This window comes from Acinonyx jubatus, chromosome D1 (assembly GCF_027475565.1).
Source record: "Acinonyx jubatus isolate Ajub_Pintada_27869175 chromosome D1, VMU_Ajub_asm_v1.0, whole genome shotgun sequence".
NCBI lineage: Eukaryota > Metazoa > Chordata > Mammalia > Carnivora > Felidae > Acinonyx > Acinonyx jubatus.
The window spans coordinates 1,159,485-1,179,430 of NC_069390.1; the positions used below are offsets into that span (position 1 = coordinate 1,159,485).

Sequence of the window (19,946 nt, forward strand, 5' to 3'; positions counted from 1 at the left end):
CCCACACAAGTCTGGGCCTTTACTGACCAGTCAACTCACCCACCCAAGACCCATCAAGAGCCTGAAGCTCTTGACCTAGGGAGGCAGGGGAGCAAGAGGCAGAAGCCGGCAGGACGCCCAGTGTTTACAGAAGACCCCTTGTGATGGGCACCGGGCCGTGTGGCCAAGAGCAGGTGGAGGCCAGCCCACCTGTGTTCCAGTCTGGCCTCACTACCTGCTTGGTTCAGCTCTTGGGCAAGTTGACCTCCCCTTGCCTGGTCAACTTGGCAAAAGGTGTCCCCCACCCCGCTTGAATTCTTATGCACCCCGCCCCCCCCCCCCCAGTGTCCTCTGGCCTTCTGTGCCCCAGCCGGCCAGCCTGGGAGAGGCCCCATCACCCTGCCTCCTGTACCTGCAGGTGCTCTCCTGCCTTAGGGAGAGTGGGAGAGACCATGCCGTGCTTGAGACAGCTTTCTCCCAGTCCTGGTTTTGTTGACTCCAAGGGGCTGCCAGACTTATAAATAGATGTTCTTGAGCTAAAAATAGCCTTGCTTTAGAGGCAGCCCAAGGCTTCTAGCTTTCAGCCTCTTGAGGGCTCCTAGGATGCTGGACTCAAGGACCCTGCCTCCTCTGGCAGCCCCCAGAGAGGGGCCGGCTCAGCACCCCCCCACCTCCTGCTTCCTCTTCTCTCCCGGCTCCTGAAACACACGCATCCTGCACGCGCGCACGCGCACACGTGCTCACACGCACCCACACGGGTCGGGCCTGTGTCCCTGGCTTGGGCTCTCTGCTGCTTGGAAATTGGGAAGCGTCCCTAGGAATAAGTAGGCCAGGCCTGCGAGAAGGGTCCGATGCCCTGTGAGGTCACCGATCGGTCCGACCGCTCACCTGGACATGGGTAGCTACGTTCCCGGGAAATAATCTGGAGCGATGCTTGGCAGAGTGAGCTCAGTACCCAGGGGCTGCTGTTATAGTAATGGCCAAGCGAGCGTTGGAGTGACCCAGAGGAGTCCTGTCTAAAAATCTGTCCCAGGAGAGCCCTGCCTGAACGGTCGGAGCTGTGGCTGTGACCACACATGGTGGGGTAACCTCAGCCCGGGCTGTAGCGGCTGACGGAGCCCACAGCCGGCACTCCTCCCGCTGCAGTCAGTGCAGACACACGTAAGCCGCAGCAGCCCAGCTGCCCTTGTGGGAACCCAGTGGTTGGGGACAAACGTGGGTGAGTCGCACTGGTGCCTTCCACCAGATACCCTTGGGGGCCTTTGGTCCTTGTAGCACGCGTGTGTATTCCTTCAACAAATTATTTGAATAATAATTAAAAAGCCAGCTGCATCACGCTCTAGAGCTAGACCCCCATTTCTGTTGGGAAGGAAAGCCATCGTGTGGTGTGTCCATGGTGCGCCCGCTGGCATGCACACGAGGGCTGCAGGGAAGCGGTGAGCCACTCCAGGGGTTATGCCTGGGGAGTGGGATGGGGAGGGGTTGAGGGGCAAAGCTGAGTTACTGGACGTAGTTCTGAGGTATGTAGATTTTCCCTGGGATGTGACCGCAAACAAGGGGGCGCTCCTCCGGCATGGCTCCCCCACCGGGCCCAGGCTGCCCTCTGGGTCAGGACCGTGAGCCCCGGGAAGTGGGTTTTGTGGGCCCATCCCCAGCACCGTGGTGTCGGACGCCTCCAGGGGCCGCTGCCCCATCTCTACTCCACCCTCCACCAGCGTGAAGAAAGAGGCAACCAGAGGCATGGAGAAAACATCCATCTCAGGATTTATTACAACACGTCGTTTCCAAATACAAAAGAAGGGGACAGGTCGGGGAGCAGAGTGTGGCCGCGCTGGGGGACGGGCTCTGAGGCAGGGGCGGGCCACCCAGTCCAGAGAGACCAGGAGCCATGCGGGGGACCTGCCACCTCTCCTCCGCTGGACTTTCCAGCAAATATTAGGAGGGGGCGGATCCAATGTGGGGCAACCCCCAATGCCAGGGCCGGGGGAGTGGGGGGGGGGTGGGGAGGTATGGGGGAGGGGAGGAGGGCCGAGAGACTTGGGAGAGGGCTAGGGCCCGGCCCCCGCCCCGCCTTGGGCAGTGCGTGGAAGTGGCCAGGGAGGGGCTTGTGCCAGGGCCCGGTCCCCCCAGGACAGGAGAGGGGGTGGCCGAGACAAGGCCTCCCCCCAGTGCAGCTGCTTGCTTTGGGGTGACCCGTGCCTCAAGGGCAAGAGCCCCCCACACCTCAGGACAGAAGTCACAAGAGATGCTGGCCGCCCTGAGAAAGGGCAGAGGGAGGAAAGGACCGGGACTGCGGGACCTGCCTCCAGAGTTTTGGGGCCCAACCAGTGGCCCCAGACCACTGTCTCCTGGACAGCACGGGGGTGGGGGCGCGGAGGCGGGGACCAGTGCATCCTCCACACCCAGGGTCACCTCAGAAACCCAACGCGATAGACAGACAGAAGGCAAATTTACATAATCAATAATAATAATAATAAACCAATAACAATAAATACTTAAATCTCTAATCCATAGATTGCAAACACAACAATGATAGCTTATTTTCTTGGGGAATGGGGTGGGGACGGAGGGAACCGGAAAGGACTTTTGCTTAAAGGGGGGATGGCAGGTGCACAGAGATGCAGGTCAACAGAAGGACAAACAGAAGAAACAGCCACAGAGGCCGCTGCCTGAGGACTCTGTCCTCCCCAGCCACCCCTCCTACCAAGCCCCTGGCCTCTTCCCAAGGTGACCAGCCCCCACCCCTAGACTCCAGGACATCTGAAGATTGGGGGTCATCTACTCCTGCCTCCAAAAGCCGTGGGTCCCTGTGACCTGAGAGGGTGTGGGGCAGGGGGTGGCTGGAGTTTTTTCCCTGCCTTTCCCACCAGGCTGGCCCACTCAGGCCAAAAAGCCCCCGGCACACCACCTGGAAGACCCCAGGGAGGCTACAGAGGTGAGTGCTCCCCAGGAAAGGGGAGTATAGGAGCTGCTCTTCTCCGAGGACCCCAAGGGCCAGGGGCAGGACTGGGGGCCACCTCTTGCACCTGCCTGAGTCAGGGGTCCTTATCAAAGCTGAGGACCCCCGCCCCCAGAAGCACAAGGGTCTGACTGGTGCTTAACTGCCTCCTCCCACTGCGAGGCAGCCAGCTCCTCGTGGAGAAACCCCCCCCCCCCACCGCCCCACCTGCAGGAACATACCTGAAGTCTGACCTGGGGCCTGGGGCTAGGTGCAGGAAGAGCCCAGAACAAGACTCTAAATCCATCTGCCCTCTGACCAATGGAGCCAGCACTGGCTAGCCCAGCTCCTCCCGCCTGATTGCCCCAGGGCCAAGCTCCTGTACTCCAGCTGTTTCCCCAACCTGGCAGGTGGCGCTGGGGGCACCTGCAAAGTGGAGGAGAGGGGAGCAGTGTCTACCCAACAGCCTTGCTGAACCCAGGAAACCGGACCTGGGCTCAGGCAAGGGGGGGGGGCACTCTACCTCCATCCCTGCCCTGGGGACCCACAGCATCTGACACTCAAGAGCCCCCTTCACTGCGCCCCTACCCTGTTCTATCCCCAGCCCCTCTGAACACCCTAGCCTCTGCAGGCCCAATGCCTGTAACACCAACCAGGCAACGGGGCGGGGGAGGGGAGGCAATAGGAGGGCAGGTGAGGGGGAGCCTCCAGCCGGCAGAGCCTCCTCTGCCACACCCCAGCTCCTGGCACACTTCCCCCACCTAGGCTTTGGTGCAGAGCCTGAGACAGGAGCAGAAGAGAAGGAGTGGAGAGGAGGGGGCGGGGAGGGACAGGGAGGTTCTGAGGCTCAGTTTGTGGCAAAGTTTTTTTTCTCCTTTTTCCCCCTTTTTCTTATGTAAAAAGTGCACAAAAGCTCGGCAGCCTCTTTGCAACGGTCAGCAGTGTTTCCTGGGGGAGGGAGGGGGCAGGGAGGGGACCCCAGGCCTGGCACCCCAGCTCGGGACTGAAGGTGGCCTCATATTGCTTAGAAACGGGTGTTTCAGTTTAAATACCAGACAGTAAAAATAGAGCTCCAAGGACCGCCCGCACTGTTGCCAAATCATTGCCAGAATGAACAGCTTAAATAAATAAAAAAATCGAAATATTTACTTCTCGATAAAAATCGCAGTAAAACCATTTACCTTTCTTTGCATTATATATAATATATATTTATAGTGGGCCCGGCTGCTGGCGGCCCAGACCAGGGGGCGGAGGGCAGCGGAGCGCCGGGCGCCGGTCCCCGGCCACCGTCAGGACACCTCGATGACCTCCACGCTGCCCGAGAAGCTGGCCTGCTTGCCCAGGGCGGCCAGCTCCTCGCCGCGCGCGCGGCCCTCCACCATGCCCTCCTCGAACTCCATCTGGCAGCTTCGGCGCTTGAATTGCGTCTCCGGGGCCGGCTCCTCTGGCCAGCCGGTCCGCGCGTCCCGGACCTCGGCCCGTGCCGCCTCTCGCCGCCGCAGGTCGCCGCCCCCCGCGCCCTGCGCGCCCGCCAGGCCAAACGGTGCGAACCGCGCGCCGCCGGCGCCCTGCGCCCCCTCCGGGCTGAAGCACCAGGGCCCGTCGGGCGACGGCGTGCCCGGAGAGTCGAGCGGCGGCGCCCAGCTCCCGGGGCCCACCGGCTGGCCGGGGCCGGGCAGCCCGGGTGCCGACAGGGCCGAGAGGCCGAGCCGCGGAGTCTGGCGGGAGGCATCGCCGAAGTTCAGGCCGAGGCCGCGCGCGGGGGAGCGCGCTGGGGAGCCGGCTGGAGGCCGCGGTCGCCGGCGGAGGCGCGGGCGCGACTCCAGCGCCGCGTCCGGGCTGTCGGGGCCCGGCGAGGGCAGGCCCAGCGCGCCCCCCGACGGGCTGTCCAGCTTGCAGAGCTTGGGGGCCTCCCCAGGGTCGGGGGGCCCGGGGTCGTCGGGCCGCCGGCTCGGGGCATACGCCGACTTGATGTCCAGCGAGAAGGAGCGCTTCAGGCGGTTGGTGTCCTGGAGGCGGTCGGAGGACAGGTGCAGGCCACGAAGGCCCTGTTGCAGCGCGCTGGTGGCGGGGTTGGAGGAAGGCGCGGGGAGCTCCCCGCCCGCGCCGGGCGCGCCCTCCCGGACTGTGCTGGCCGCCGCGCTCCCGGTGGCAGCGCTCTCTGAGGTAGGTGGTGGCAGCTGCGGCAGTGGGGCCGCAGGGCCCGGGAGGGGCTCGGGGGTCCCTGGGTGGGACGCCCCGTCACCCTGCAGGGCGGCCAGCAGCTTCAGGCTGCGCTCATACTCCAGCAGCTGGCCCAGGAAGTTGAAGTTGGGCGAAATGGACGGGCGCCGGTCCTTCACGAACCTGCGGGAAGGAGGGCGGCTGTGTTGGCTCAGGGCTCCCTGCCAACCTGGACAGCCTCCCTGTCTCCCTCCGCTCCCCCTCCCCCACGCTGGGGCGCGCGGCGCGGCCGAGGCGCCCCGCCGAGAGTGCTGGAGCCTCCCCCCCCCCCCCCCCCCCCCCCCCCCCGCTCGGGCCTGTCCCTCCCTCCGGGCCAGGGCCTTTCCGTTGCTGGCGGGGGGGGGGGGGGGGGGGGGGGGAAGAAAGACGGGGCTACCTGTAGGCGTCATCGGAGGACATGCCCATGGTCTTCATGATGTAAGCGATGGCGATGGTGGCAGAACGGGAGATGCCGGCCAGACAGTGGACGATTACTTGGCAGCTGGACAGCTTAGCTCTATCTGGAGGCGGAGCCGTGGGGGCGGGGTCAGGCTGGGGTCCCCAACCCAGGTGGGGGGGGGTGGGCCTCACCGGCCCTATCCCCCCCCCTCCCGCCGCCAACAGCCGCAGCCGCAGCCCCACCTCAGGCCCACCTCAGGCCGGTGACCGGTGACCGCAGCTCTTCCCTCCCGCCTCCTGCATGCTGTTCTCTGCGGGACTCCTGCCCCCACTGCTCGCCCGCCCCCCCCCCCACCACGAGCACAGGCAGGAGAGCGCCCGCTCCTCCCTCCTCTTGGAGACTCCTACCCCCCTGGCCCCCCCCCACCACGAGCACAGGCAGGAGTGCGCCAGCCCCTCACGATGCACTCGATGGCCCCGCCCCCGGCCCCGCCCCCTGCCCCCCCTGCAAGCACAGGCAGGAGTGCGCCCGCCCCTCACGGTGCACTCGATGGCCCCGCCCCCTGCCCCCCCCCCCCCCCCCCCCCCCGCAACGAGCACAGGCAGCGGAGCGGCCGCCCCTCACCGATGAACTCGATGCACTTGTCCAGCCAGGGCAGCAGCTTTTCGCAGTAGTTGTCATTGATGGGAATGCGCATGAAGCGGCTCTCACAGATGAAGTCCGGCTTGGGGCAGGAGTTGCTGGCGTTGAGGACATAGCTTATTCCGTTCTGGGTCATCAGATCCTGGAGGGACAGGAGGGCAGGTCAGACCACGGGGGTGCCGCTGGACCGGACTTCCGGGTCCTGGCACGTCCCCGAGAGGGGAGCCTCTGCAAGCCCCGCCCACGGCCTGAGGTGGGTTGCCCGGGCGGTGGCTTTACCCTCTTCCCTCGTCACAGTTTTAAAACACGGGACTCTTTCAGTGCTGGCCGGGGGCCCAGTGACATCAGCAGTTTGGCATGTGGGCTCCGCCGCCTGAGGGGGGCTGGGAGCTGCTTCTCCACCCGTCTCTGCTCTGGTCCTGCCACAGCCCCCTTGGGTCTTCGCGCCCCCAACCCGTGCTTCTCCCGCACCTGGGCATCCATCCCTGCGTGGCCTGTCGGCTCCCTTCCTCCCCCAGACCAGCCCCGGAGCTGCTTCTGAGCTCCTGCCTCGTCCCCCGGCCAATGGCCAAAGCCCCAGCTGTGCACACACCTTGTTCAGGACATCTTTCTGAGAGCCCAGGTAGAGGTGAGGCAGGATGCGGGTCAGGCCCACACTGGGCACCGGCAGGCAGGGCTGGGAGAGGCTCATGGGCAGCAGGGCAGCAGGCTTGCCCTCACAGAGGCCGGGGAAGCAGGAGGAGAAGGTGGCAAAGCCCCCTGCAGGAGGAGGAGCGGAGGAGACGTGGGTCAGGCGGTCGGCTGGCTGGGGCACTGGAGCACCACTACCTCTCAGCCTCCCCCAGGCTGGACTCTCCTGCCCAGAGGGAGGCCCCTGGGTGGGCCTCTGGCCTGAGCACCCGGCCTCCGTGCTGGGTGCTGGAGGGCCGCTCTCACCAGGTTGAGGTGTGTGCTCCACACATATACAGCCCACCCCTACGCCCACATTCCTCCTCAGGCTAATTAGCAGCTGGCCTGCACTGAGGACGCCGCTGTGATGCCCGTAAATGTGGGGTCTGGGTGGTGAGCCAGTCTAGCACGTGCAGGACCCAGGCAGGGGTGCGTTCAGATGCCACGGAAGGCTCCTGCTGAGGGTGTGGTTCCTTCGTACCCGTGGCCTGGGGCCAGCCCCGGCCTTCCTGCCTCTCCCCCTCGGCTGATGCAATCCCTCCCTGGCTCTAGTTGGCCGGGAGCCCCAGACCAAGCTTGGGTGCCAGGACCAGGAGGCAAGGGCTTCTGAGGGGCCCTCCTCCCCCTGGGCATGACATCACCTACTGGAATCGGCACAGCCCGTGGGGCATCTGTGCTCTAGTTAGGGCTCTGTTCTGCCCAGAAGGCAGCACCAGAGGCTGGGCTGAGAGCTGGGAAGCCCAGGGGCTGTGCGCAAGCAGGGCACGCAAGCGGGCCCACGTTCTGCACGTGGCTGGCATGTGCCCTGCCGCCTTCCCTGCACATCCAAGCCCCAGGCCGCGGGTCAGTGGAACGAGCCCCTCCGCTGGCCTGAAAGACCCGAGGGGGCCTCCCGAGTATGTCTCTGAGTCCGTGAGTGACCATGGGCAGAGCTCTCTCCGCCTCTGGCCTGCTTCCGCACCCTGCCTGCCACATGGCGTAGCTGTGAAGCTCAGAGGAGACAACGACTGCGAAGAAACACTGAGAACACACCTGCCCACACCCGGTGTGATCGCCAGCACTCGGCGGGACGGCGTGAGACTGCACCCTGGGGCTAACCACACTTACGGGGACACAAGCCCTGTGGACGTTCTCTGCTCTCCGTGGACTGGTCCATTTCAGAATTCAACTGGACCGCGCTCTACCTCACTGCTCTGAAGGAGGCCGCGGAGCGAGGGGAGTTCGCAGGCCAAGAGACCCCCGTGCTCTTTCTGGGTCTGCAGCAACAGCCGGTGAGGGAGCCCTGGCTGATTTCCCAGGACAGAGATGCCTGGTGCCCTTGGCCTTCACCCGTAGCCCAGATCAGTGGCCAGTTTGTACAAACCTCCAACCAGAGTGCCTGCCATGTGTGCTCCCTGTGACCCCAGCGAAGGATTGGCTGGGGGGGGGGCATGGTGATGGGGGGCCCCCAGGCTGGGGGGAGTGCAGGCACGAGCCTTGGAGGAGCTGTCCCGTCCCCGCGAGCCTGCTGGCCGGACAGGGAGAAGTGGGTGACTGTCAGCACCAATGACAATACAGCTCACAGGTGAAAGCTGGCCCGGGTTCTGGGGGAGGGCTCCTGTTCACCCTTCAGAGCCAGGGGCCCCTGGATGTTCCTGCTGGATGACGGTGCCCCCCACCCCAGGAGGGCAAGGTCTGCAGCATCTCTCTAAAGGCTTATCTCTATCATCTCTAGCCTCCCTTGCTCTCCGCTCTCTGGGTGACATGGCCTAAGCTGAGGGGAGGGGGGCTGCGTTCCACCAGGAACGTCCTGCACAAAGGGGGATCTCTGGACAGGTGCAGACTTACCAGACTTGACTGCGATTCCTCAAGTAAACCCCACAGGACTCACCCCCCACCCCTGCCACCAAACTGGAGCCAAGCCTCTGGTAGTGACCCCTACAAGCCCCCTATAGATGTCAGGTGCAGCAGGGCTGGAGACCGGGCCCCTCCAGTGATTTCAGCCGCCCCCCCCACCCCCCCGCCCGGGCTCTGGGGCCGTCCTGGGTTGAATCCGTGGCAGCGGGCCTGGACCCTCTGCAGGTGCTGGCACTCTTGGCAGCCGGGAGGCGCCCCCATCCCCTAGGCGTCCCCAAGGGCACCTTCCTTCGGGAGGGATACCCGCCTCCCTCTGCCTCACGGCTTCCCAGCTGGCTGCGCCTCACAATGGAATCTCGGATTCGCACAAAAGCTCATGCCTAGTACGCACCAACTCCACCGACTCCGCGGGCACTCGGCCCCTGCCCCCGCCCGCAGCTCCCAATGCTCGGGCTCTCCTGCCCAGATGCGGGCGGTGCCCCCCCCCCCACAACCCCCGCGCGCCCCCCGCGGTCCCCGCGCCCCGGGCAGGGTCCCCACCCACCCATCCTCTCTCCGCGCACCCTCTGCGCAGGGGCCGCTCCCGCCGCGGTCTCCGGCCAGGGTCCGAGGGCGGCGCGTGCGGAGTCGGGCCGCGGGGGCGCACCGACCCGGCGCCGCGACATCACCAGCCCGCATTCCGCAGCAACGCGCACCGGGGCGAGGGCCGCCCGCCGCTTAAAGGGCCAGGCTCCCTTTCCCGTCCCCGCCCCGCTGGACGTCACCGCCGAGCTGCTGGGGGGAGGGGGCGGGGAGGGCAGCGGTCACAGCAGCCGGTTCCGGACCCCAGGGCGCCTGCCCCACCGCCCCACTCCTGCTTCCATGAGCCTCCGCTGTCCCGGAGAGGGATCTCCCTGCCCTCCAGCCGCTCCAACCTCTCAGCGCTCCTCAGCCCCACCCACGGAGGGGTGGGGTCCTCCTTTTCTGGCCTCTGCTGAGACCCCCTCTCCCCCTGTGATCTTGGTGATCCTGGAAAGTCACTTCCCCTTTCTGGCCTGGCCGCATCCCTCCTTCCCACTGAGCCTCCTCGCCTTCCCGCCTTTCCTTTCTCACTGGCTCCGGGGCTGCTCTGGCCTCAGAGTGTGGGCAAGGTGAGAAGGCTGTCTCAAGCCTGGGTCCTGATTCGGTGTCACTTTGAGCCCTTCTCATACCATGGTGGGTCATAACTTCTACCTGGCTTGGCCCTCAGTGAAATGGGTGCAAATACTCTAACCTCGCAAGGGGCGGCAGCCCCAAGAGCTTAGCGAGCCAAGCGGGGCACAACCAGGTCCCAAGTGAGTGCTCCTGGCACATTCCAGCCTAGGCCTGCCCCACTGCATGCTGGGTGAGGCGCCCCAGCCTCCAGAGGAGACCCACCATTAGAGGTTCTGGGCTTTCCTGGGCAGCCTGGGGGTAAGGGAGGGTGCTGCTCTAAGACCAGTTTCTCTGACTCCCAGAAAAGGGCCTGGTGGCTCCCGCTCCTGGCTGGAGAGTGTGCGCCTGCACACTGACGTGTGTGTGTGAATGCATGCACGTGCACACGTGCACGCACACACACACACACACACACACACACACACACGTGCACGCTGGGGTTCCCAGCTGGGCCCTGGGAGAGCTCCCGTCCGCCCAGGCTACCCATTAAAAAGCCCAGAGCCTCTCTGTCCTCTCTATCTTCTTCCTACCCACTCAGCCCCCACAGTGAACCCAGGGGACAGTGGTTGAATCAGAGTTTGCAATTCTGTGGCTTGTGGTTCCCAGAGCTCACACACATGCACACAAGTCCCACAGCCCACCCACACAAGTTTGGGATCACCAAGGTGGGATGCGCACACACACACACACACACACACACACACACACACACACACACGCACAAACACGAGCAAATACAGATCACCAGCCTCCCAGGGGCAGGCACCGATGTAGACACCCTCTGACCGTGTAGACCCAGACATGTGTAGAAGGCAGCGTGCACACCTGCACACGATGCTGACCCACCTGAACACCCTTCAGAATATGGTACTTCCTCCAAAAGGTCTGCCCTGAGCGGCCTGGCTCTAGCCTTCAGGTTATGTTGAAGGTCCATGCTGCCACTGGGCCCGTGCCAGAGGGCCAGCCCATGGGGTGCCTGCATGTGAGGGCCACTCAGGGCAGACAGGCTGAATGTACATCCTATTGGCTGTGTGAGGTGGGGACAACACCCTCTTCAGCCCTCTACGTCCTCCGTCCACCTGCCACAGCCCCTGGCAGGCAGAGGTCGGGGGTGGGAGCACCCACGAACGCCCCAGACCCGGGCAGGGAGGGTGTGCATCCCTGGGACAGACCAGGTCAACCCAGCCCTGGGACCTGGGCCTCCTCTGGGAGGTGGGTTCTACAGGAAGCGCCTCAGCCCCTGCCCACAGGGGGAAGGCATCATCGAGAACCATTTTGGAACGTGTGTGTGTGCGCGCACGTCGGGCACACCTACGTGTGTGCCTCCAGGCTGGCTGGGCTGCTTTTGGGGAACAGGAAACCCCATAGGGACCCCTGTTGGCCCCCAGGCGGAGTCATCGTCAAGTAGGCGTCCGTGTTGGCCGTGGCCTTCACAGGCACTCCCTGCCTGCGACCAGGGGTGCTCAGATTGGGGTTTGCAGAGGATGGGGCCCGTGTCTCCCTTCCCAGGCAGGTAGAGGGTCAGAGATCCCTTCCCTCCGCACCCGCTACAGCCGGCATTTAGGGCTTTCCTCTTGTCTACCTCTTCACCTGCTAGTGGTGGCGGGAGGCCCATGTGCGAGGGGGTTCTGAAGCGTGGGGGTCCAGGGGAGGGGACAACGGAGCCTCAGAGAACTCCGGGGTTACTGAGAAGGCACCCCTCCCAGCACTGCCCCTGTAGTCGCTGGTCTCTGGGCTTAGAAAAAAGAGCAGAGATGGATCCAGAACCCTGCCTCCCCAGGCGCCTCCACCCAGCACAGCCAAGCTTATAGTGGTGCCCCCCCAGCCTCCTCCCTTGGGTCTGTCCGGAGCTCACCTGTGAGGATGGCCACGCTGTCGAAGCAGCCGTCCAGCTTGCTGAGCAGGATGGAGAGGAAGCTGTCTGCAGCCAGCACGCTGGCGTCCCGTGTGCTCTGGTCATAGACTACCACGTCCTGCGGCTCTGTGGCCTCCACCTGGGAGCCATGAGGGCAGAGGTCAGGGCACTGCTGGGCACCTGCCGGAGGCCCCCATCCCCGGCTGCCACCCACTGCGGCTTGTCAGGCACTGGCAGGGAGGGGCTTCGGCCACCTTGCTGCCTCGAGGGAAGGGCAGGCTCTGAGCCGCCCACTGCACAGCTCACACCTGGACAGGTAGAAACGCCCACAGCCACACAGGCAGGCCCTCGGAGCAGGCAGAAACGGGGGACACTTGTCCTAATGCCGTGTCCTCACGCACGGGCATCTGAGCTAAGGGAGCACTTATGGGTGTCCGCTGGGGGCCACGTCCACGTAGAAGAGATTAAGGTGAATGTAACAGGGTCTTCAGGGGTACACACAGGTGCCCACAGGGACAGGGGTGCACAGACACCCTCAGGGCGACCGATGCAAGGGGAAAACTGTCCCCAGGGTCCCCGGGAGGCACGGTTTGGGGCTTTTGCAGGTGGGATGCCTTTGGGCCTGGGCCCCTCCCCTCTTCCCCAGCCAGTGATGGGAAAAGGACTGCCACGAGGGCCACCTTGGATTCAGGAGGCAGCAGCTCAAAGTTGGGGTTCCGTACCCTCCCCCCACCCCAAATGCCCCGCCTGGGGACCGGATGCTCAGCAGCTTCTGCTCAGAGTGGCTAATGCCCTGCCCCCCAAGCACACTCAGCCCTTAAGCCAGCTGAGCCGCCAACCCTAGGCTGGATGATGTCACCGGCAGCCAATGGGATTGCGCTCTGGCAGGGAGTCCTCGCTGGGGGTGATTAATCACCGGATTCCCCTCACTGAGGCTGCAGGGAGCTTGTTCTGGCCTTGGGGGGTGGGTGGGGGGACTCCCCACGAGCGGCTGTGCCACCTGGGTCCTCTCACATCCAGCTCTGCTGAGGCGGGGCCTGTGACCAAGACCCCTCCCGCAGCTCCAGGCCGCTGGGCATGCCACTCTCCACACTGGAGGTGCCTCTGCCTTCCCAGGTCACTGGGCCAGGGGTCCCTTCCAGGGCTGGACTCGATGCTCCCGGCTGACGGAGCCAGGACTGTCCACCGCAGGTGACCTGGGATGTTCTCAGGGGAGGGCCCAGAGAGAATTCTGGGTCATTCAAAACTCTAGAGGGGAAAGAACTGGGGGGCTGGGGACAGGACCTCTCAGTGTGAGCCTCTTGGCCACCCCTCCTGTCTTCCTCTGACTTCTCATGGCCATCAATACATGCCTCCCCAGCTGCCATCCTGGTCCACGGCCTCCCTGTGCGCCCCCCCCGCACCCCCGGCCCGCCCCATGCCCCTGTGCAAGGTCACACCTAGCTCATCCGTTCAGTGCCCCTCTGTGAGCCCTGGACTGGGCCCCAGGGACATGGTCCTGTCTTATGAGGGGAGACCTCTGCCAGGGGCAGAGGGCTGAGTGAGGACCCAGATAGGGCAGCAGGCTCTGGAAGGGAGGGGTGATGAATTGTACCTGGGGAGACGGTATCTGCAGAGGGCCTCCCTGGGGAGAGGCATTTGTGCACCCTAAGAGGAAGCTCAGGGAGGAGGGGTGGGAGCCGCCTACAAGGCCCGAGGCTTGGAATGGCTTAGTACGTTCTGGCCCTAGGAGCCCAGTTGGGGTTAGCTGAGAGCTCCTGTGTACCTGGCTGGCGAGTTCTGTCCTGGCCTCCGGAAGTGACGGGGGCCTGGGTGGGAAGGCAGTCAGCCCCAGGGACTGGGTGGCCCTGGGGGCAGCGGGGGGGGGGGGGCAGGGTGGCACCAGCCCCAGGGACTGGGTGGACGCAGCAGGGAGGGTGTCAGGTACCTGGCTGCGCACGGCTGGCTGGATGAGCTCTGTGATGGTCACCTTGCCCTGCTGCAGCCGTCGCTTCACCAGTTTGGAGCAGCAGATATTGACGGAGCTGAGCACGTGCCAGCTGTTGTATTCCACGAAAGAGCGGCTGTCGATGACCAGTGGCCCCCCAGGCCCGCCCCGCAGGAGGCTGGCTAGCTTCTTGGCATCCATCACCTTCCGAGGGAGCCGGTCCCCAGCCATGGTGGGGCAGTGGGCAGTGGGGAGGGGGTGGGCCCTGAAGGGAACAGAGGCTGCTCCGGTGGCCGGGGCTGTGGCTTAGAGTTCGGAGGGACCGGGCATGGTGCCAGACCTGCAGGGAGAGGCAAAGGGTCAGCAGTGCTGCAGGCCCCCAGGGTGGGTGCCTGGCCAGCTCCCCGGGCAGGGCCAGCCTCAGAGGGCCCACGGGGAGACCCAGGGGGACCAGGGGGTTTGAGCCTGACATGTGCCCACAGAGGCCCTTCCTCTCTTGGGATAAACCAGCATCCCCTCTGGTTCTTCCACGGAAGTCAGGCCCCCTAACATCTTAGGTAAGCGGGGTGGAGTCTGTGACCCGCTGGGCTGAGAGTGTTTGTACGCGGTCCTACCCAGCACTGCACTGTCCAGGTCATGGGGACAGCTTCTAAGTGGGACACAGCAAGGCAGATGGGGGAACACAGAGGGAAGGATCTCAGGGCTTGGACTGGGCTGGCTGGCCAGGTTGGGCCTGAGGACGCCTCCCCTGGGCCCTCGGGATCATGGACACTCACTGCTTCCAGAACACTTCATCCTGCCTTCAGGCTCTGTCATCCCGTTGCTAGGATGCTACCCTCCCCGGCCTGCACATCTTCCTAATGTCCAGAACTCTGGGCAAGGCAGGGGTCCAGAACGTGCTCCTTGCCCGGCATACCCTCCCTCTGTGGCCCCATGCTGCACAATCTCTCCATAAGCTGATAATCTGGCCCCGAGGAACGGAGGTGGCATTGGGGCTGCCTCCACAAGTCCATGGGTTCCTGAGGCAGGTGCCAGGGCAGGTGCTGGAGGGGTCTGGGAGTGGAGGCGGGGCTCCTCTGCCACAGCCACTGTCCCAGTTCTGCAGAGCGAGCTTGAGTGTGTGCCATGTGGGGCCAGTATCTGTCCCCCAGCAGGAGTGCGCCACACGCTCATGGGATGGGGGTGGCAGCACGGGTGTGCTCTGGGCACAGTGAAGTCCTGAGGTCTAGGGGGACCCTTCTGGGGGCTGGGAGGTCCCAGGGTGGGGTGGATGGGTGGCACCTAAAGATGAAAGTCAAAGTAGGTGACCCATATGTGGGGACTCTTGGGGTGTGGGGACTCTCGGCACGGCCTCTAAGGGCCCTCGGCCTGAGGAGGAGGAGGTAGGTGGGGATCCAAGGACCCCAGATCTCGGGGCAGAGGCCCCTCTTGTGGGTTTGGTGCTAAGCCTCTGCCACATGCCTCCCACCCTCGTCCTGCCTGCCAGGCCCCATCTGCCCTGTCACCTGCCAGCACCGGCCTCTCTCTAGGCCCACCGAGCCTCACAGCCTGCCAGGAGGCACACAGTGTGAGGATGATGAGTTTCCTTTGAAGGGGGGAGGGGTGGGACCAGTCGAAGGTCACACCAAGGACACTGGATAGAACCCAAGGCCTCCACCATTGCCATTCAGTCGGGACCTTCCCTCTACCACAGCCCCACCCAGCTCGGACACAGGAGAGGCTGGCGCACAGACGTACCCTGGAGCTCAGAGAGGGGACCCCCTCAGCACGCCCCCAACCTGCAGCTGCAGATGCTGCTGCGGGGGGGCCCCCTGAGGGCACTTGTCATACTTCAGTGATGATGGCCCTGGGGACAACAGTGGCAGCTGCGGCCATTTCTGGACCACCCCCTCAGGTGAGCTCCCAGGCTGGTGTGGGTGGGAGACTTCACAGAGAAACAGGAGCACGGCAGGTGTAGACCGTGTCTGCTGGCCCAGAGGGAAGTGCCCGGGATGGCCCCGGTCAGTGGGCGGGGCCTTGGGATACCACTCACAGACACCCTGCTCCCCAGGCAGGCACCCGGGCTCCTCCACTGTGGGGGCAGGGCCTAGGGGTGCAGCTGGGGCTGCTGGTCATCCTGAGGGCCATATGAAACCAGTTCAACAGCAAAAGGGCCCATCTGCCAAAAGGGGCGCCCCACCTGCTGAGGGGGGGTCTTCACTCGCTGGCGGGGGCCTGTCTGCAAAGGGGGTTCCCCACCTGCCCAGGGGGGCCCGTCTGAGGGGTGTCCCCGCCTGGGTGATGAGGGGTCCCCAATTCGATTCCTGTATGAGGTGTTTTGAGAAGCTTCAGGACAGCTTGAGGGCCGTAGGACAGGCAGGGAGGCGGGCTCAGGATGAGAGGAGGGTGTGGAGGAGCTGAGCTGGGCTGCAGGACAGGGACCGGGGCTGGAAGGGGGAGCCGCTGGGCTCCCAGGCCCAGTACCTGGTCTCAGCCCCAGCCCCTAGGGAACCCTCCAGCTCGGCCGGTGAACCGCTCTAGCATTGTTATTTGCAGCCGAGGGGGACCCATTAGCAAGTTAGCACCTCCGTCGTTGCCATGGCAACCACGGAGGTGCCAGGCAACGCTGGTCCTGCGGCACAGCTACGGAGCAGGCTGGCTCTGCAGAACGGCAGGGCCCGCTCCTTGCTTCCTGCAGGTGCCCAGGAGCTGGGGCCTGGGATGACCGGGGGGCCGGGTCCCTACGAGTCCCAAAGCCCAGGGGTGACACTCCTCCAGGCCCTCCCCTCTCTGCTCCACCGGGTCCTAACCTTTCTTGCCAAGGGCACCCACGGAGCACCTCACTCCCGCCTCCAGGGAGCCTTCAAGGGGCCACGGTCTGGCCCAAGTGCACCTCCTGCAAGACCTCTCAGGGCCTCCTCGGGGCTAAAGCTCCTGGGGGCAGACCCTCCCCCGTCGTGCTATGGATCCGAGCCCAGAACTCCAGTCGGGGGTGGAGAAAGCTTAGGACAGTCTTGAGCAGGTAAGTGGGGCTAGAATGGGCCAGGTGGGCACAGGGAAAACAGATATTGCAGGCTCTTGGGCCTCCCCAGTTTCAAGCACCCGCCCCAGGTACAGCCCAGACTCCACTCTTGGGAACTGAGGGGAGACAGCAGCCATCACCTGCTATTCCAGAGGCTGGGTGGCAGTGGGAGGGGGGCACAGCCCCCTAGACCCCCGTCAAAGGGCTCCTTGCTTAGGACACTTAGCAATTCTCAGTCCAAAGGCAGGAGGCCCCTCCCCACCTGGGTGGGCACCACCTAGGAGGCCGCAGGCAGCCCCCCTTCCTCTGAAAGGTCAGGTACACAGCGCGGCCTGGCTTCTGTGCTGTGTGTCCACTGCCGCGTGAGTCGGAACGTGCCCCCTTGCACACTGTCCGCACAGTGCTCACCTCTTTCCCACAACCCACTCCACCCCCTCATGCAATCGCTCACACACAGATGTGTGTGCACATGCACGTGGTCACCGGTGCGCCCTCTGCGTGCCAAATCCCCTGAAACCCCAGAAGCCAGCTCCAAGATCTTGTCACATTGTTGGCTCCCAGGGCCTCCATGGGGCACCCTCTTGTCCCTGAGCAAGAGACATGTGTGGCCAGAAGACCCCCAACAGAAGGCATCTTCGCCAGGGTACCTTCTGCTCAGCACCTAGTGATGGGGAACTCACTACCTCCGGAGACCACCGTCAGGACTGTCTGCCATGGGTGGCCCGTGGCTCTCGCTCAGAGTGGTGTCTCCAACTCAAGTGGTGCCTGGCACACATAGGCAGGCCCTCGGGAAGAGCTGGCAGCGGGGGCACCCACAATGCTGATGTGTCCAGCTCACTGTGACCAGGAGCACCTCTGGAGACAGAAACTGAGAGGCCAGGAGAGAGACTAGTAGGGGGCTCACACCAGCTCAGCTCATTTACCCCCATCTGTTCTCATCAGGGATCCCCAAATGCTCTCACCCGCCCCCCCACCCCCTCTCCCCGAGGTGAATGCAACAGGACCCAAGCTGGCCTTTACTCTGCCCGGGAGGAGCCAATGGCAAGGCCAAGCAGAGCCAAGCTGGTCTGGGGAGGCTGTGTGCCTGGGAGACGGTGGGGTGGGGGCCCTGCACGCCCAGGTCATAGGAGTCTGGGCAGAGCCTGGGGTGGGAGGTCCCAGCACGTCGGTCCTTGAGAGGGCATGTTCGGGACCCTACAAATCTAGGTTCCTCTGTTCCTTCCTGGCTTGTTCTAGTCCTACTGATCTGCAGGACTTCTGGTCACTGTGCTCCATGCCACACACCCGGGCCATCCCGGGGCACCCACCAGTCACTGCCTGGACGGGTTCAGACAGAGGTGGCCTCAGCCCGTGCAGTCCTCGTGGTCAGAGTCTGACCCACGTTCCTCTTGCTATGGGTTTGGTTCCGCTTCCTCTCCTTTCTGCACCCACTGGCTTTCATGGCCCCTTGGGCTCTCTGTCCACTGGAAACATCTGGACCAGCTGGTCAGCCTCAGCTGGAGAGGAGAGGATTCCGGGTAGGGACCTGGAGCAGAGGATCACTTCAAGCATCTCTCTGCATCTGTATGCATGGAACCCACTGTTCCTGGAGGCAGCCTCTGGGGCACAGGAGCCTTCCCAAGGGCCCAGGGCAGCAGGGGACTAGAAGCCACCCAGCAACTCTCCTGGGGCCCTCGCTGCAGGTATTCAGCGGAGGTATTCAGTCAGACTTCAGGACTGACTCCCAGCTCCTGGTCACATGATCTGCCCTACCTAGGCAGGTGCTTATTAAGCTTCTGGGGAGTGAATTCATGGGACATCTGTCCTCCCTGAGCAGGGTGGGGACACTGCATGCTACACTCATTCCCTGAGCTGCCCTAGAAGCAAGAAGGTCTGAGGGAGGTGGCGGGGAGTGATGGACCCTCAGACCTTCATGCTGGGCATGAAGCTGCTCCCCCGGCCTGCAGCACCCCCACCTCCACCCCAAGCGGCACCCCTGTGGACACTGCATTAGATCTGGCCACCTCCCTCCTCCACCCTGCAGGATCCACGACCCCCCCCCCCGAACCCCCAATCACTGCAGCACCCAGGACCCCCCTCCCCTCCCCCCCCCCCCCTGCCCAGGGCAGAAGCTAGTACGAGCTTGCAGCAGGAACTCAGGAGGCAAATTCTCCCAGTAGGGGTGACCTGGTGGGGGCTGGGCGCATCGTCGGCCCATCATCGCCCCCTCTGCTCCAGGCCAGACTGTTAGGTACCCCTCCCCACCAAGGTGGGCAGATAGGCTGAGGGAGGCTGGTTGCACTCAGCCTGGCAGTGCCAGCCCCTCCCCCAGCACCCGCTGGTGCCTCTGCAGCAGGCTGGCGGATGGTCTTTATTCTGCAGAGGCCAGCTGAGCACCCTGGGGTGGGGGTACCCGTGGCGGCCTGGCCAGAGAGGGGACACGTATCTGCAGCCCCTCCCCGCCGAACACGGAATGGGCCCTTTCCAGAACCTCTCCACAGGCCAGGACCCTCGGCTCCTTTGGTCAAGGCCTGCATCGCCAGCCCGCGGGGGCAGGGACGACCTTCTCCAATTTGGGGCCTCCATGGCGGGGTGGGGGTTAGGGAGTCTGGGGTTCTCACAGACGTCCGTACAGATCCACGCTGGATCACAAATGGCCCAGGTCCTGGGTCCTTATTGCGTGCTCCCCCCTACCCCCCAAATGAGAGGGAATTTCGAGGAGAAAGGCGGCGAAGCCGGAGGAGGGAGGGGTGGGCCAGTGTGGACCGGGCCAGGGTCCACCGGGGGCTGGGGGAGGCGGGGGAAGGGCTTCCCGGGCGGGCCAGTGGCGTCCCCGCGAGCCTGGCCGCTCACCTCCGGGCCGCCTCCTCCTCCCGGGCGCCCGCCGGGTGCTGCCGCCCCAGCGCTCCAGACGCAGCGCCCCCCACCCCCACCCCGGGCCCCCTGCCCGCGCCCCGCGCGTCCGCGCTCGGCGCCCCCGCTCACCTCGCCGTCGCTCGTGTCCGGGGCGCACGGGGACCCGCGCCCGCTCAGCGCGCCCGCTCGGCCGCGCCGCCCATGGGCCCGGCGGGGGCCCGCGCAGCCGGGGCAGGGGCCGGGGGAGCGCGCGGGCCGCGTCGCCGTCGCCGCCGTCGCCGCCGCCGCCGCGGGGAGCGCTCGCTCGGGCCGGGGCGCGCGCACTGCGGACGGGCACGCGCGCTCGCGGCGCGCATCCCACCCCCCGGGCTCGGCGGGCGCGGCCGGTGCGGCTCCGGCGCGGCTCGGGCTCCGGCGTCCGGGCGGGGGGCGCGGAGCCGGCTGGGCCGCCGCGCTCGGCCGCGAGTGACAGGCCCGGGGCGGAGGGCG

The 19,946-nt window shown here is 65.0% G+C and overlaps 1 protein-coding gene across 2 annotated transcripts; it reads right to left on the reverse strand.

The window, feature by feature from the left end:
- Positions 1–1,720: 1,720 nt before the first annotated feature.
- On the reverse strand, positions 1,721–19,852 carry DUSP8 (dual specificity phosphatase 8). Of its 2 annotated transcripts, XM_027051335.2 has the most exons (7): positions 19,587–19,852; positions 13,622–13,961; positions 11,695–11,833; positions 6,754–6,920; positions 6,144–6,303; positions 5,517–5,640; positions 1,721–5,263 (listed from the first exon to the last, which is right to left on the reverse strand). In XM_027051335.2, the coding sequence occupies exons 2-7, from the start codon at positions 13,850–13,852 to the stop codon at positions 4,207–4,209; spliced, it is 1,878 nt and encodes a 625-aa protein (XP_026907136.1). In that variant the 5' UTR covers positions 13,853–13,961; positions 19,587–19,852; the 3' UTR covers positions 1,721–4,206. The 2 variants fall into 2 exon arrangements, with proteins under 2 accessions (XP_026907136.1, XP_026907137.1); XM_027051336.2 differs by lacking the exons at positions 11,695–11,833; positions 13,622–13,961; positions 19,587–19,852 and adding an exon at positions 9,230–10,181.
- Between the last annotated feature and the right edge of the window lie 94 nt (positions 19,853–19,946).